Source organism: Pelecanus crispus, chromosome 6 (genome assembly GCF_030463565.1).
Source record: "Pelecanus crispus isolate bPelCri1 chromosome 6, bPelCri1.pri, whole genome shotgun sequence".
In the NCBI taxonomy this organism is placed as follows: Eukaryota; Metazoa; Chordata; class Aves; order Pelecaniformes; family Pelecanidae; genus Pelecanus; species Pelecanus crispus.
In genome coordinates, this window is record NC_134648.1 from 10124537 (window position 1) to 10139119 (window position 14583).

Sequence of the window (14583 nt, forward strand, 5' to 3'; positions counted from 1 at the left end):
TGGAGTTTGTAGGAAGTAGCTATTTTTAAGAATGACTTTCGAACTCCTCTGTAGTTCTCCCTCTGCAGTTTGAAGTTCAAGAAATCACACTCTGAAAAAAACCCAAACCACTTTTAACCTAAACTTAGAGCTGAGGAAGTCTTTAGATGAAGACAGATAGGGCAGACTTTATCAGTAATGTTGTTTGTGGCTGCTGCATCTATCTTGAGTTCCAGAAATTCATGAAAGCTTCATGAAAGTATTCACTGTGCAGAGTGTCAGAGGCTGTATGAGCTAAATGCATAGCTTCATACAGACTTCCTTCTGAGCACTTAGTATGGCTAAGTGATTTCGTATTTAAATTCTATATATGCTTTACACAATGACATATTCCATAATTTAAAAACCCTCCTGTTTTCATTATACCCAGATGAATAAAGTGATTATAGAAAAGGAAACAGTACAGGCAAATGCTTTATCTGTGATCTGTATACTGTATTCTTAGTATGATGATAAATTTCCAAATTTAAATTCTGCTACAGCTTGAATGAAGAGAATATATTGTTTTCATCACATAGGTGACAAGTTGAGTTGCTGGCACGAAGGGAAGGGGATATTAATGGTATCTGGCACTGCTTCAAGGTTTCCCTGCTTGGCTGCTCTGTCGAATATCTGAAGTGCTAAAGCTCGGTACTTCTGGCAGAGTTAAGATGTTGCTGTTCTAGATGGCTGCGTGGAAAAAATTAGTCAACAGTGTTTCAAAATTAAAAGCTTTGGACTGCATAGCTATAACTTAGTATTGTGTTAGGACATGGGAGAATTATATCAGATGAAGATTTTATTTTGTCTTTCATTGTAAAGATTTAAAAAAACAAAACAAAACAACAAACCATATTTAATCTTCAGTTTAGTAGTTCTTTAGTAGTTGCCTCCACACACCCATTACTTAGTCTTTGACTAATGCACGAGATGCGTAGTTAGAAGGTGAAATTAGTATATTTGCCTAGCCAGTATTTTCTTCTAGCATAGCTGATCTGTTGCAATATCTGTTGAAAAAAAATCCTCTCTCATTTTAGTTTAACATTATTATTAGTAGTAAACATTGCAGCATTGCTATACGTCTGTTAGTTTCCTGTGATGATAATGAAATCTGTACAGAGCACGAGATGCATCTTTTTCCTATTATGCTCTTGTAATATTCCAACAGTGCTATGGTTTGCATTATTTTGATAAAGGAATAGGATTATGGATTCTACTGCAAATATTTGATGGCATACACAGAAAATTTTACATTGTTTCCCACTAAAGAGCTGGTAACAAACAAGGGCATTATACATATGGCGTTGCCAGCTATAAAAGCTAAGAGGAATGAGTTTCTGCTAGCTGGAAACACAGAACATGAGATGTGCAGGTGTCAGCTGCGAGAAGCTTTGAAATTCAGTTCTGCTTACTTTTGTCTGCTTCCTTTTGAATACTTTTAATGTAACTCGTGATGAAGAGTGAAATGCTTAGCTTTGCAGAACTTTCTGCCAAAGTTGTTCCACTTTCCAAATAGTACCTATTGGCAGCTCTTTGGAAATTACAGCATCAAATATTTGTGCAGATACATAATAGCACAAAAATCTTTTAGGTGTTGATTTATTTGGTCTAAATTATGGAATTAGATCATAAACACATCAAGGAAAAAATAGTAAAATGTTGTAAAATTATCCTTTATGTTTTCATTCTGCTCAGAAAATATACGCAAGACTGGTGTTTTGCTTAAAGCTTAGGTATGTGTTTTTCTCCCTGATAGGAATTCCTACAAACCATAGTAAACCCACCAGTTTCTCCCTGAGGGTGGATAACGCAGTTCCGTTGGTGACCCAAGCCCACGCGGTTCAGCCACTACACATTCGAGCAGGAATCCTTTCTCAGGTTGGCTTAAAGTAAAAATCTTACTTGTTTTATTATTAGTTGGTAAATATTTTTGCCCTGCAGAGTTCTGTTGCAGTCCCTCTTTTGTTTTGCGCGGAACTACAAGCAGCTAATGTAAATTCAGTTGTTCTTTGCATCATGAAATAAACCTCCTCTGCTTCACGACAGACGTGGTCGAATCAGACCCAGCAAATCCTGCTTCCTGCATGGCAACAAGTAGCGCCAGTGGCAGCTCCTGCTACATCTCTGGCCTCTGATCCTGTGGCTGGCCCACAGAGGCTTGGAGACTGGGGGTAAGTCTGCATATTTTTGTGCAGTACCTTAATGGCTTTGGTTTAACAAGATTTACGGATGCGATGCAGATGACTTGCAATTTCAAACTTCCTTTATTTTTCCTCAGGAAGCTGATTACCCAGGGCACCCATTACAATTCAATGATACCGCAGCCTCTTTTAACACATCAGATAACCTTGTCTGCCCCTCAGCCAATTAGTGTGGGCATTGCACATGTCGTCTGGCCTCAGCCTGCAGCTACCAAGAGGAACAAACTGTGTCAGAACAGGTTGGTAGAATATTTCTAACATTCAGAGGTAGCGTATCTGCAGTTGCTGTTCAGTGGGCAGGAGAATAGCCTGTAAAAGTGGCATGTTTGTCAGCAATAATTGTACTTAAACGGTCTTTGGGAAAATTTGTTCTTTCTGCCCTAAGTTTTCGGTGTTATTTCGGTAATACAGGCTAGATGGAAAAATACTTGGAATAGTAAGATGTTTTAGTTCCTGTTGATTAGTGTGTGCCTATCATGATAGCAAAGTTGTCTTTATAGCCTTTGGGAAGGTATAAGAATATATTGAGGTAGCTCTAATGAGATATTCCTAAACTTACGTGCGTGAGGATATATCAGCTTTAGACAACTAAAAATAGATACTATATAACAGGGTTGAAGTATGGCTTACAGTTGTCTTAAGAATAGTCTGTCTTTCACTGGTGACCAAAAATACTTTAGCTGCTTGCTGAAGAAAATATGCCCCGCTGCCATACAAAGTATTTGCAAAGGTGTGGGAGCTTAATAAAGGGGAAATAAAGCTCAATAAAGGCGAAAGCACGGGTTACAGAGGGCAATTTCAGCAGTCTTGTTTTAAGCAAGGATTTCATCCAGAGGCTACCCGCTTTTGTTTTCAGGGACCATCTTTGCAGGAAATCTGGCCAGGTTTTGTTTGCTCCTTTTTCACCCAAATGGGATCTTAGTTTCTTTTTTTGTTTATAGGAAAGTGGGATTTTCAATCTATTGTATTCAATGTTGTTGCAAATTTCAGTCTTCAGTATTACTTAGTTTGGATGCGGCAATGTAGCTTCTTATTAGCATGTTTCTGGATTTTTTTTTTTTAATTAATGTCTGAAATCATATATGCCAAGTATTTATGACTGTGTTTTCTGTTTCATGTTTTTCTTTGTTTTAGTTTAGAAAATTGGTGGTTTCGCCTACATTACTTTCTTTGTTTTTGTTGAAAATAGTACAGTTTTCAGGTCTGTTGGTAGAGATTCACTAAATGTCAAATGCTGTGTTTTCTTCACAGGAGCAATGTGTTACAAAATACCAATATCCAAAATTCAGCCTTTATATCTCCAAAGATACTTAACCTGAAGGCTGTAAAGAGAATAAGTTGTATAGAAGCACAGGACAATCATAACTCAGAAGGACAGGAAAGTAACTGTTGTGAAGCATCGGTCAGGCTGGACCCTGATTCATCTCTTTCAACCAAACAGCGCCAGGCTATCTTCATTGCCGGTTCCCCCAGCCCAGCAGTCAGCGTGATCACCATCAGCAGTGACACAGATGAAGATGACATAGGACGAACACATTCACTGAGAGAGTAAGTATCGATGTTTACTTTTATTAAGGTGTTACTTAAATATAGCTGTCTTAGATTCATTAAATACAGTAGCTATGCTGAGTTAGAAAAAGGCAAACAATGCACTTCTAATCAAATTTCACTAAGAAGTTAACTCTGTAGCAGTATATTATTTGAAAGTGAAAAATGCTTTCAAAAGTCTACCTCGTTGATCTATATACGTTAGGCATTTGCAACAGGAAACAGTTTATTATTCTTTTGAAACAGATTTGGTCAAAGCAGAATACTTCTAGGTCCAGCATACCTTTTTTTTTTTGCTTAATACCGTCCTACCCTATTTATTTGTTGAAGATCAGTTTTCTGGCTTTGTATAGTCAATGTTACCATTCTATCAGTAGCATCCGGTACATAACATTACATACATATGGGTAAAAAATACTTCTCTAACAGTATGAAAAGGTGTGCATTTGGGTATAAAAGCAGATGCTGAGCGTGGTGCCCTAAAGGAGTTTTCTTTCACAAAGCTATCAAAGAAGCATGTATCATTTTAAATGAGGGCTTAAAAGTTTAATGTTTGACTTTATTTTTACTCGTAATGACTTTGAACTGGAGGAACTTGTATTTTAAATGTAAACTTTGTCAAATGTTTCAAGACTATGAACTGTTGCAGTAAAATCTTTTATCTACTTGTTTTAGTATTGATTCAGTAAAAAGTTTATTCATTTAGTAGGTTTCAAAAACTGCATGTCTAGTCTAGAATTTCCAAAAGAACTCTCTGAAAAGGTTTAAAAATATGTTTTGGATGTAAAAGAAACAAGGAATTGGATGTTAATTTACATTTAAGGGACCTTCTGTAATATTTGACCTCTTTTTATTCCATAATTACGCCTAAGTGTGTGGCATACGGAAAGAACAAATGAGAGATGTTATGTTTGCTCACTTTCTTTTTGTGTGGTAGGTGTAAAGGTAGCCTTGACTGTGAAGCCTGCCAGAACACCCTGAACATTGACCGCGTTTGTTCTCTCAGCAGTCCTGATAGCACTCTGAGTACTAGCTCCTCGGGACAGTCTAGTCCGTCTCCTTGCAAGAGATCCAACAGGTAAAAAGCTGTGCTCCTTTCAGTAAAAAGAAAGATCCTAGTATACAGCAGACTCGGTTTATAATAAAAAATGCAAAAGTTTTGTTATGTTGCCATCTGGTGAGGCTAAATGGTGTATTTAAAAATTAATCTGTTGGCTTACAGTTGCACAGCACAGACTGTTCTTTTCTTGTTCCTAACAGATCCGTCTTGCTACATTGGAAGTTATTAAAATAATGAATGAATGATGATTACGCAGAAAATATAAACATGTTGCATGCAACTTCCTTTAGAACAAAAATCTTCTAAGGTTGCAAACTTAAGTAAGCCAAAGTAGGATGTGACAGATTTGAAGTTACCAGAACATCTTTAATTTTTACATCCTCTTGTTCTCCCATTGTGTATCTTGTAATCTTTGATGACACTGATGCCTTTTTTCTGCTACCAAACATAAGCCTCACTTATATGAACACTGTTGCTGTGAGTGGCTTTTTAAGTATTTTTGTCTTCGCTGCTTGATGTCTAGCTTAAGCCTTCATTTTTGCACGTTATTCAAAATCCACTCTAACAAAAACATGCAATGTAAATCTGAACTATTTTATGGCATTTTTTTTTGTACAGTACCTGAGAGCTTGACACTAAAGCATCTATCTCTGTGACACTTGTAAAACACAGACCTGTGACACAGAAGTTCCCACTGGCTTGGGGTGTTCTGGCTGGGGCACCTGCAGATGGTTTTTCCTCTTACTTCAGTCCCTGCCCTTCTGGTGCTAATATGCTGACACTTTAATTGTAGCTACTTGTGGCATTTCTACAAATCAGATTCCTAGATATGAGTTTGTGGACCAAGAAACATTTGGGATATATAGTTGCTGGTATTGGTGAAAAGTTTGGTTTAATATGATTTACCCAATATCCCATAGAAATTCGGTGACCTAGGGGTATAATTCATGTTTTTCAAGCAACCTGCGGCTGCCATAAGCATGACCAATTCTTCCATTTTTATTCCACAGTTCACTTCCTATTTTCTGTAAAATAGCTTTCTATATAGAAAAGTGATTCAAAATCATAGCAGTTTCGTTGTGCAAAATGAGTAAGATTGGAGTCTTAATGAAAAAAAAAAAAGTTTAATTAAAGATTCTATCACAGCGTGTATTGACAAGGAAATGGAACTGCTAGTCTGTACAGGCAGTTTTATTTGTTGTAAATTTTGCACAGCCTGAATTAATGATGCTTTTAATGGATAATTTATACGTGTAAATGATTCTGGTTTTATAAAAACAACCCTCTCCCCTAAAAAAAAAAAAGCAGGGAGAAAAGACTTTTGCACGAACAACTTCGACATCCATTTGGTATTCTGTAAGGCCTGAAATCTTTGGATTCAGTGAACAAATCTCTGCGGTATTGGACATTGAATACACTGAAAGGTGTAGTGGGTTGTTATTCTCTGTACTGGCCAGGGCTGGGAAGGCATATTCTAAGGAGGTGACATGTATAGTCTGGTGAGTGCTAGGACTAGGGAAAGGTTTTAAGTTTATTCTAGCTATGGCTTTATGTTACACTTGATCCAGTCACACGGGTTTTTGGGTGGATTAGTTTTCTATTAGGTTACTAAACTGATCCAAATCATTCTGTGGACGCAACTGCTAGATCCAACAACAAAAGTATAGTTACGGAGCACATGGATAGATTTTTTTCATTTTTTTAGGGTGACTTGATGTAGAAGATATTCCCAGGCAGATTTCTGCCATTTCTGGGACTTTGGAGATACTAAAATAAAAAGTTGCAGAGTTATATAGATGGACTAAACCAGGTATATCTCCTTGGCCTTATTTTCAACCATTTGTCATTTCTGACTGTGAAACAAGAAAATAACTAGAAGCATTTGAAGAATTTCCATTCAAATGGTTAAATTTTAGTAAAGATTTAGGTAACAAGATGTGTCATACAGTGGGAGGCTGTCAGGCAGTCTTACTGGTTGATAGTTAACATTGTCAGTCCTGCTTATGATATCCTTTAATAACAAAACATTCAAAACTTCAGACAAGTTTTTATAAAGACCTGCTTCATTTTACAGTGTTTTCTTTGATTTGCCAGGAACTGACCTGTAATTCACTTCCCTTCTGTAATTTAGCTTTGTGTCAATATCAGAGGAGTGTGTCAGATTCTGGTTTCATTAGCATTCGACTTGATGTAAGTCATATAATTAGTAACTTGAATCAAAAGTTAAGAATGTAGAAATATGATTAATTGCTCAGTAGTTGGCACAGTATCGCTATTTGTTACTTATACTATTCAGAATTACTTAGCTCTGCTGACTCGGACTTCAGGTTTTTGTGCTGGCCCTCCTAGCGTCAAAGTACTTTTCACAAAAAACTAAATTTTGTAAATGGTTTTATTTACATTGTCTTAATTTAATCACCATGCTATAAGGACCTGTTACATTAGTTATAAAATCACCAAAGTACTTGACCATATGTTTAGGGGTTAGTGAATTCAGTGCTGTTACTTGCACGTTTTAAGTAAAGCATGCATTCCACCAATTTTTAATACAAACTGGGGTTTTCATGTTTTTCTAGTTTATAGAAATTCTTAATTCTCATGCCTATCCTCTCTAACCAGGAACTTTGTTAGCATCTATACTTACTTAGTCATCACCTCATACTGTTCATTTTAGCTCCGTTAAGTGAAGGATGTCTCTTGCTATCTATATAATCCATACCTGCCACAGTCCCAGTTGAGGACTAGTTAAATTTCTTTTTTGTTGTTGTTGGTGATGGGTCTGTGATATACCTTTTGCTTGTGTAATAAATAATACATGAATGAGATTAATATATTTTCTGGCAATATACCTCATCGTAAATTAGTTTCCTTTCCCAGGTTGTTTACTACTTGCTGCCTAAAAGGTATTTGGTTCTGGTTCCACTGATTGGACTATGGTCTTGCTTCTGGTAGCTGGTATTTACCATCTTCTCAGCCCTTTCTTCTTCTGATACAAGTGTAGAACTTCAATAAATGTTAGCAAAGGCTATTGTTATGACTTGGGTTCTCCACCTCTTTCCCCTTCCAGCTGCTTTGGTAAAAGCAGTGGTTGAATGAATGAGTTTGCGCCACTTGACCAGCGTGGATTTCACAGACCACAAGTGCCAAAATTGCTGCCGTGTAAATAGAGGGTTGTGTTTGTCTCCTTAGTCTAAATCTGTGAAAAAGAAGCTATCAGTCACGCCCAGGCAGTGGCCTCCGGAGGAACTTCAGAGACACCTAATTTTAAGGTCTAGTGTAGCTGCTGGTGGTTGATACGCAGATGAGAGGGAACTGCCTGCTAGTGTGCAGATTGCTTCCTCAGCGCGCTCTATCCCATCCTGACTCTCACAGGCCCCAGGGATGGCTTTGCACAGACTCTGGGATGTGGCTGATTTCTAGAAGACAATTAGATCAGTGTGTTCTCTTTTGCTAGTGTAATAACCATCAGGAGACCTTTATGTTTTGATTCGGGAAGAAACGAAATAATCTTCTTCAACCTTTTATTTGACCTAAAAATCTAAACTTCAGGTGGTATATAAGTACAGGATTCTTTAAAAAATAAATTACAAAGTGGGTGCAAGTTGGGTTACACATCTAAGTCTTTACGTAGAAGTTATCTCCTTTATCTGAGCCTTGCAATTAACGGGTAGAATGAGTTTGAGTATTGAACGGCCACCTGAATGTCCATGCTTGTATAATTAAAATGTAACATTTTTTATCCGCCTTTGATTAGTTTCACTTCCATCAGTTTTCTGTGATAATTTAATAAAATGCATCCATATTACGAAAATGTATTTGTTTCAATGCAATGCTTTTATTTTTTGATAGCATGTCAGATGATGATCAGGAGAGTGGATGTGATACGGTGGATGGTTCCCCAACTTCAGACTCTTCAGGACACGACAGCCCATTTGTGGAAAACGGCTTTGTCGCTAATACCAATAAAAATAAGGAAGCAAGAGCATCTGTTAATCCTGAAACCAAATCAGCTGTTTGCACGGTAGTAGTACCGCCAATGAGACTTGAAAACAGGTTACATCTTGATGAACAGATAGTGAATACAGGTAAGTTAGTTTGGGTGGCTTTTTTCTTTCTATACCAATAGATAAGAATAGAAATTTGAATATTTATTCAGTAGCCACGCATATGAAGATTTTGACCTACTTGTATATCTGCTTAATCTGTAATAAACATTTCTGAATTGTGCTGTTCTTAAGTATTTCACTATTTCTCCCTGTATGCTGAAGCAAATGAAACTTTGTCTAACTTTTGTTAAAAGAGAATAGTGACAAGGAAAGCATAACATTGTTCATTTATATCTTGGAAGATGCTACGTGCCAGCCACTGAAAAAGGGTCGGTCTGTCCTGGGAAGAATAAACCAGTCTTCTATTGTAGGAAACCGTCAGCAAAAACTGACATCAGCATTCCATCAGCAACATATAAACTTCAGTCAGGTATGTGTACACACATCTATATCACATCTAAGAAGCATTTTTTCTGTCTTGAGGTTCCAAATATGCTGAATGCTCACAATTTCAATTGCTGTAAATGGCAACTGCAGGTTTTCCACAACTTGATTGCAGAAGTGTTCAAATCTTGAAAATGGATTTCAACTTACTGGGCAAGTCATAAGTATCTTTCACTTATGGTCATTTTCTTTAAAGCAGCTGACTTTTTATTTTTAAAAATGATAGAAAAGCCATACTGGGAAAACTATTGATGCCTACACAAAATCAAAGCATGAGACAAAATGAAAAATATGTTAGCGCATTTTTTCCCCCTATATCCAAATGCTAAAATGCTCATAGTGTGCAGTTGAAAAACTGGGGGTATATTCCAGTCTTGTTCTGTTAGTAGTGTGCATGAAAATGCTTGTAGTTTGAGTATCCAGAGATGAGACAAGAGTTTAGCAAACCCAACTGTTCCTTACCTTTGCTGCCAGGCAGTGAAGCTGGGGGGGGAGGAGGTTGTGATTGTAGTCCAATCCAATGTTGGAAGATACCCAAAGTTAATTTAAAAGCTGCTTTTATCATTACCCAACAACATAGTAAATGTGTCTACTGTGGCTGAGAACTGAAGTTGACACATGACATCAAGTTTAAGCCCCTTTTAATTAATTAATTTTGAGCTGTAGCTGCATTGAGCTTTTGGTTAGATATCCGGAGGTATCTTTAATATAAAAGCAGTACCTGTTTGTATAAGCCTTGCAGAGTAACTGGGAATATTAAATTGTAAGTGAAATACTAAATGCAAGCATGCTATATGTAGATAAGAGGATTTACCAATAATGACTTGAATAGTTTAGAATGAAAGAAACATTTGGGTGGGTGACACAATCTCCCCTTCTGCATGATTATGCAGAAGGATTGGTTTAATTAATTCTAAGCAAACCTTAATATGATCAGCATAGTATTAATTTTTAATCTCTTCAATGACTGCAGCTCCTCGGCCTCTTGGCAGAAAGTATAGAATGTTACTTTCATTAAAAAAATTTATGCTGATCCTTCCTTCTTTGGTAGATGCCCTGTGTAGTTTGAAGTCTCCATCATTTAATGGGAGTAATTGATTTTTAGTCTTTCTCTTTATAACTGTTAATGATTGCCACATCTTCCTGTGATCATAGCCCTAGACTTCTGTTTGCCTAGTTGTCTCAGATATTTTCAATCCGTTTATTATTTTTTCTGCTCTCCTCTAAAATTTCTCTCCTATTTGTCCTCTTTGTGCCTCATTATGGTGCCCAAACTGAATGCAGCACTTCCAATTGATGCCAAGCCAGTGCTGAGTAGAGTGGAATAAGCACCTTGCTCATGTGATACATGGTATTTCTGTTAAAACAGCCCAGCATGGCATTTTATCTTTTTTTTTTTTTTTTTTTTTTTGCAAGAGCATTAAAATAACTTGTGTTCTGTTTACCATCTCTTATTGTCAAGATTTCCTGTCTGTGCTACTATCTAAATAGCTAATATTTTTTTTTTGTTTGTTTAAGCATTTAATTATTCCTGTCTCTATATTCCTCTTGATTTTAAGTTGACTAGTTTTAGTGCATTATTCCATTTATCAAACTCTCTTTATACTTAGAAATATTAAGACTTGCCTGTTTCTGTGTGTGGACAGGTTCAGCATTTTGGCTCTGGGCCACAGGAATGGAACGGGAACTATGCTCATCGGAGGCAGCAGGCTTACATCCCAGCCAGCGTTGCCGGTCATGCTTTCTCCCTTCCGCAAGGAAGTCCAAATCACACTACCGTGCACGCGCATCTCTCTGGAAGTACCCACCTTGGAGGACAGCCTGCTATTCTTCCGTACCCGTCGTCGGCACCCCTGAGTACTGCTGCACCTGTTGCCCACCTCCTTGCCTCGCCATGTACCTCAAGACCCTTGTTACAACATCCAACGTACAATATATCTCATCCCAGTGGTTTAGTACACCAAGTTCCAGTTGGCATAAATCCCCGTCTCTTACCTTCCCCAACCATTCATCAGACTCAATACAAACCAATTTTCCCACCACATTCGTACATTGCAGCATCACCTGCTTACACAGGATTTCCATTGAGTCCAACAAAACTCAGCCAGTATCCATTCATGTGAGAACTCAAGTACAGTATATTGAGGAAGCTCAATGACACAGAAGTTTGATTTAAGAAGAAACATGGTATTTATTAAATATTAGCCATGGCACAACAGGAAAATTATTTTTTTGAATCATGTAGACTTGGGTGCAATTTAAACAACTCTGAGCTTTAAAAAAACTCACTTTTAATGTGTTTTGCACATTTGGTATAACTTGTCTTTGGTCATGTTACCTTCTTATATAGTAACTTTAGACAGGTGACTTATGGGAGCAGAAATCTGGTTTTGCTCCTGCTATTTTTTATAAAATTGCCTTCTAACTAGTGCAAGACACGTCTACATTTGGGAAGCCATTAAGTGTACAGAACTAGAGCAACAGATGCACATATGTCAGCAGTACAGTGTAGAAGTAACTTGTTTGTATTGCGTATCTTGGTGTTTAAATGTTGAGTCACTTATCTAAAAGTTGAGCTGTTGTTCTTCACATTGCATGTGTCTTTTGCATGGGCAAAAAAAAAGCCTAAACATTGCTCTTAAATGTTGTTGTCCTGATAATCTCAGCTGCATTGTAAACTGTTCCCACACATAGTGCCTTAAATATTTGAGGTTGTTAATGTTATTACTTATATATAAATGTTGAGGACTGCAGCACTTAAAAATTCAGATCTGCTGATTTTTTGATAGCATAATGCTCATTTTGGGTTTTGTGTGGTATGATTTTAGTATTGAGTGTGTTTTCCTTATCGAGAAGGCAGCATGTTTTGCTGTAGCCAAATTTTGCTGTCTTTTTTCCCCAAGAATGATCTAGCTTCAAGACAAGATTTTAGTAGTGCTTAAGAAAAGTTGATTCAGTAGCTATTGAGTAGTGACACACAACCCAGTATTTCATACTGGTAAATGGAACTGCAATACAACCTAAGTAGTTTATTTTAAAAGTGTTTGTCTAATTGGATATAATAAAATGTTTAGAGGTGCGGTAGGCATGACTGACTAGCTAATGAAAGAAAAAGCCAAGTGCTCATTGATCCGTGATGTGGTTTCATCTTAGCTTGAGCAAACCATGCAGTATTTAATAACTAGTAGCAGAATATTTACTATTGAAGCTTGAAAAGGTGTGAGTTCTTTGTGTGCAATCTTTCATTTATGCATGGGAGAGATTTTAGTCTTTTTACATTATAGTATTTGTTTTAGCCTGTTGCGGGTGTTTGCTTATTTAATACATTCCGTCAGGGACGTAAATTACATGCTTTTTGCATTACTTTTTTCTTTAGGAAGTGTGTCTCTTTCGTTTTTCGTTTTGTTCAAATGAAGTTGCTTTTGCAGCACCAAAGACTTAATCATCCATTTCTTATAAAAGGTAGCTACTTTTTCATAGACCTCAAGTATACTGTAGTGTAGAGATGGGATTTACAGAAGGTATTAAGCTGAGGCTGTGTTTTAGCTTATGGGCAAGTAATAAATTGTATCATTTATCTTGAATGTATCATAGATAAGCTGCTATATACTGATTGCCACTTCAGATAGCTGTGAAATTAGGTGATTAACTAGTTCTTTCTTAGCCTTCTAATTTCTGTACAAGTCTAATTACATGAAATAGAAGCCGGGTTTTGGGTTTGGGTTTGTTTTTTGTTGTTTTTTTTTTAATTTTGTTTTCATGTTTGAAGTGTCGTAACTACTATACTGTAAATGATGGAAGATGATTGCATATGTTTTTTTGGGGTGTGTTATTTGCATCAGTATTTTATCTCCATTAACTTTGAACTCATCACTGCATATAAGTGGATGTATTGATGTAACTTAATTTTTTTTATGTTTTCATATTGGCATTGTGTAGACACTTAAGAAGCTGCATCTTGCAGGCTTGACTTAACTTTTTTTTAAAACAAAATCTGGAATACAATCCTTGCAATGTTGACTGGAATAAGAGTGCAAAGCATTTGAGTTTAACTCTGTCAATAAGCTATAACTGGTAATCTTTTTCTTTACTCCACTAACACAAGCAGTGTTTTATTTAATGAATGTCTGAATGAAATAAATGTGCCTACATTTGATTTATTTTTTAAGTAATAACTAAAATACAACAGTATTAGATCATAAAAAAATAATAAAAATACCAGCAGTACATTTTTAATCACACTGAAAATTAAGAAACCTAACTTTTTCCCAAAAGTTTCAGTGTTTTTAGTAATCAACTCTATGCATTTTGTACAAGTGTGTGTATATAAAGTATACATTAGAAACTAGGAGTATCCTGATGAATTTGAAATCTTATCGACATATATAAAGCCTAAATGTAAGGAGTCAAGAAAATGCTCAAATTGGATATCCACCTTACCACTTCAAACTTGCGCTATATGGTCCAGCAGATAGTTTTCTGTTCACTCCCTTGTGTTGGGAAGCGACGTTTTTTTGGTGCTTACTCCATTGCAGGCAATGGACACACCAAGAATCACCAATGCAAACGGAGTAAATGAGTTTTGTATTGTGATTACAAAAAAATACTGCATTTTTTTCTGGGGCCATGGGGATCTTCATTGGTCTAATGTATTTACTGTACTTTCTTTTTACTGTGCTTAAGGTTTTGAGCTAACGTGCTTCTTAAATTGACACAATTATCTGTATATCACAACAGTATCCTATCGTATGCAGGAAAAAGTTGCTGTAAATGCGCCCCAAATTAGATCTGCTGCTCTTTCTGTGTGTTGTAATTTTAGAAATGTCTGCAAATATTTGGGATCCTGCCACAGCTTAAATTCAGTATATACTGGGGACTTTTCCCCCATCCTGCAATACACTCTGAGAGAACGGACTCTTGTCACTGCAAGTGTCCGGGGCCCATCTGCAGAAAAAAAAGCTTTCAGGGCGAGGGCCTTTTCTGTGGAAAAAAAGTCGTCCTCTGAGAAGCGTTTATACACATTACCGTTTTAATGCCTTTTTTAAATAAAACACTGCATGACTACAGAATTGCGTATCTGCATATTACTTTAATTTGCAAGATTTTATATTAATTTCTTGTGTTCAGTTTTTAACTTTACTTCAGGGTGTTTTATTGGTCAAATATGCTACTGTATTAACTTTTTTTGGTTTTAATTTTTAAATTTTCTGGTTTTACTGCTAATTAACTTGGTTTGTGTTAAGTAAAAGTTAAATCACACTGCAAG

General features: G+C 36.6%; 1 protein-coding gene across 1 annotated transcript in view; it reads left to right on the forward strand.

Annotated features, from left to right (window-relative positions):
- Window positions 1–11587, forward strand: part of HIPK3 (homeodomain interacting protein kinase 3) — a 59025-nt gene extending 47438 nt beyond the window's left edge. The window contains exons 8-15 of the mRNA XM_075712395.1: window positions 1775–1896; window positions 2065–2189; window positions 2297–2458; window positions 3471–3767; window positions 4705–4845; window positions 8677–8912; window positions 9176–9303; window positions 10964–11587. Coding sequence (XP_075568510.1) covers window positions 1775–1896; window positions 2065–2189; window positions 2297–2458; window positions 3471–3767; window positions 4705–4845; window positions 8677–8912; window positions 9176–9303; window positions 10964–11440 — 1688 coding nt within the window. The 3' untranslated portion in view covers window positions 11441–11587. The remainder of the gene's footprint in view (window positions 1–1774; window positions 1897–2064; window positions 2190–2296; window positions 2459–3470; window positions 3768–4704; window positions 4846–8676; window positions 8913–9175; window positions 9304–10963) is intronic.
- Window positions 11588–14583: the final 2996 nt, after the last annotated feature.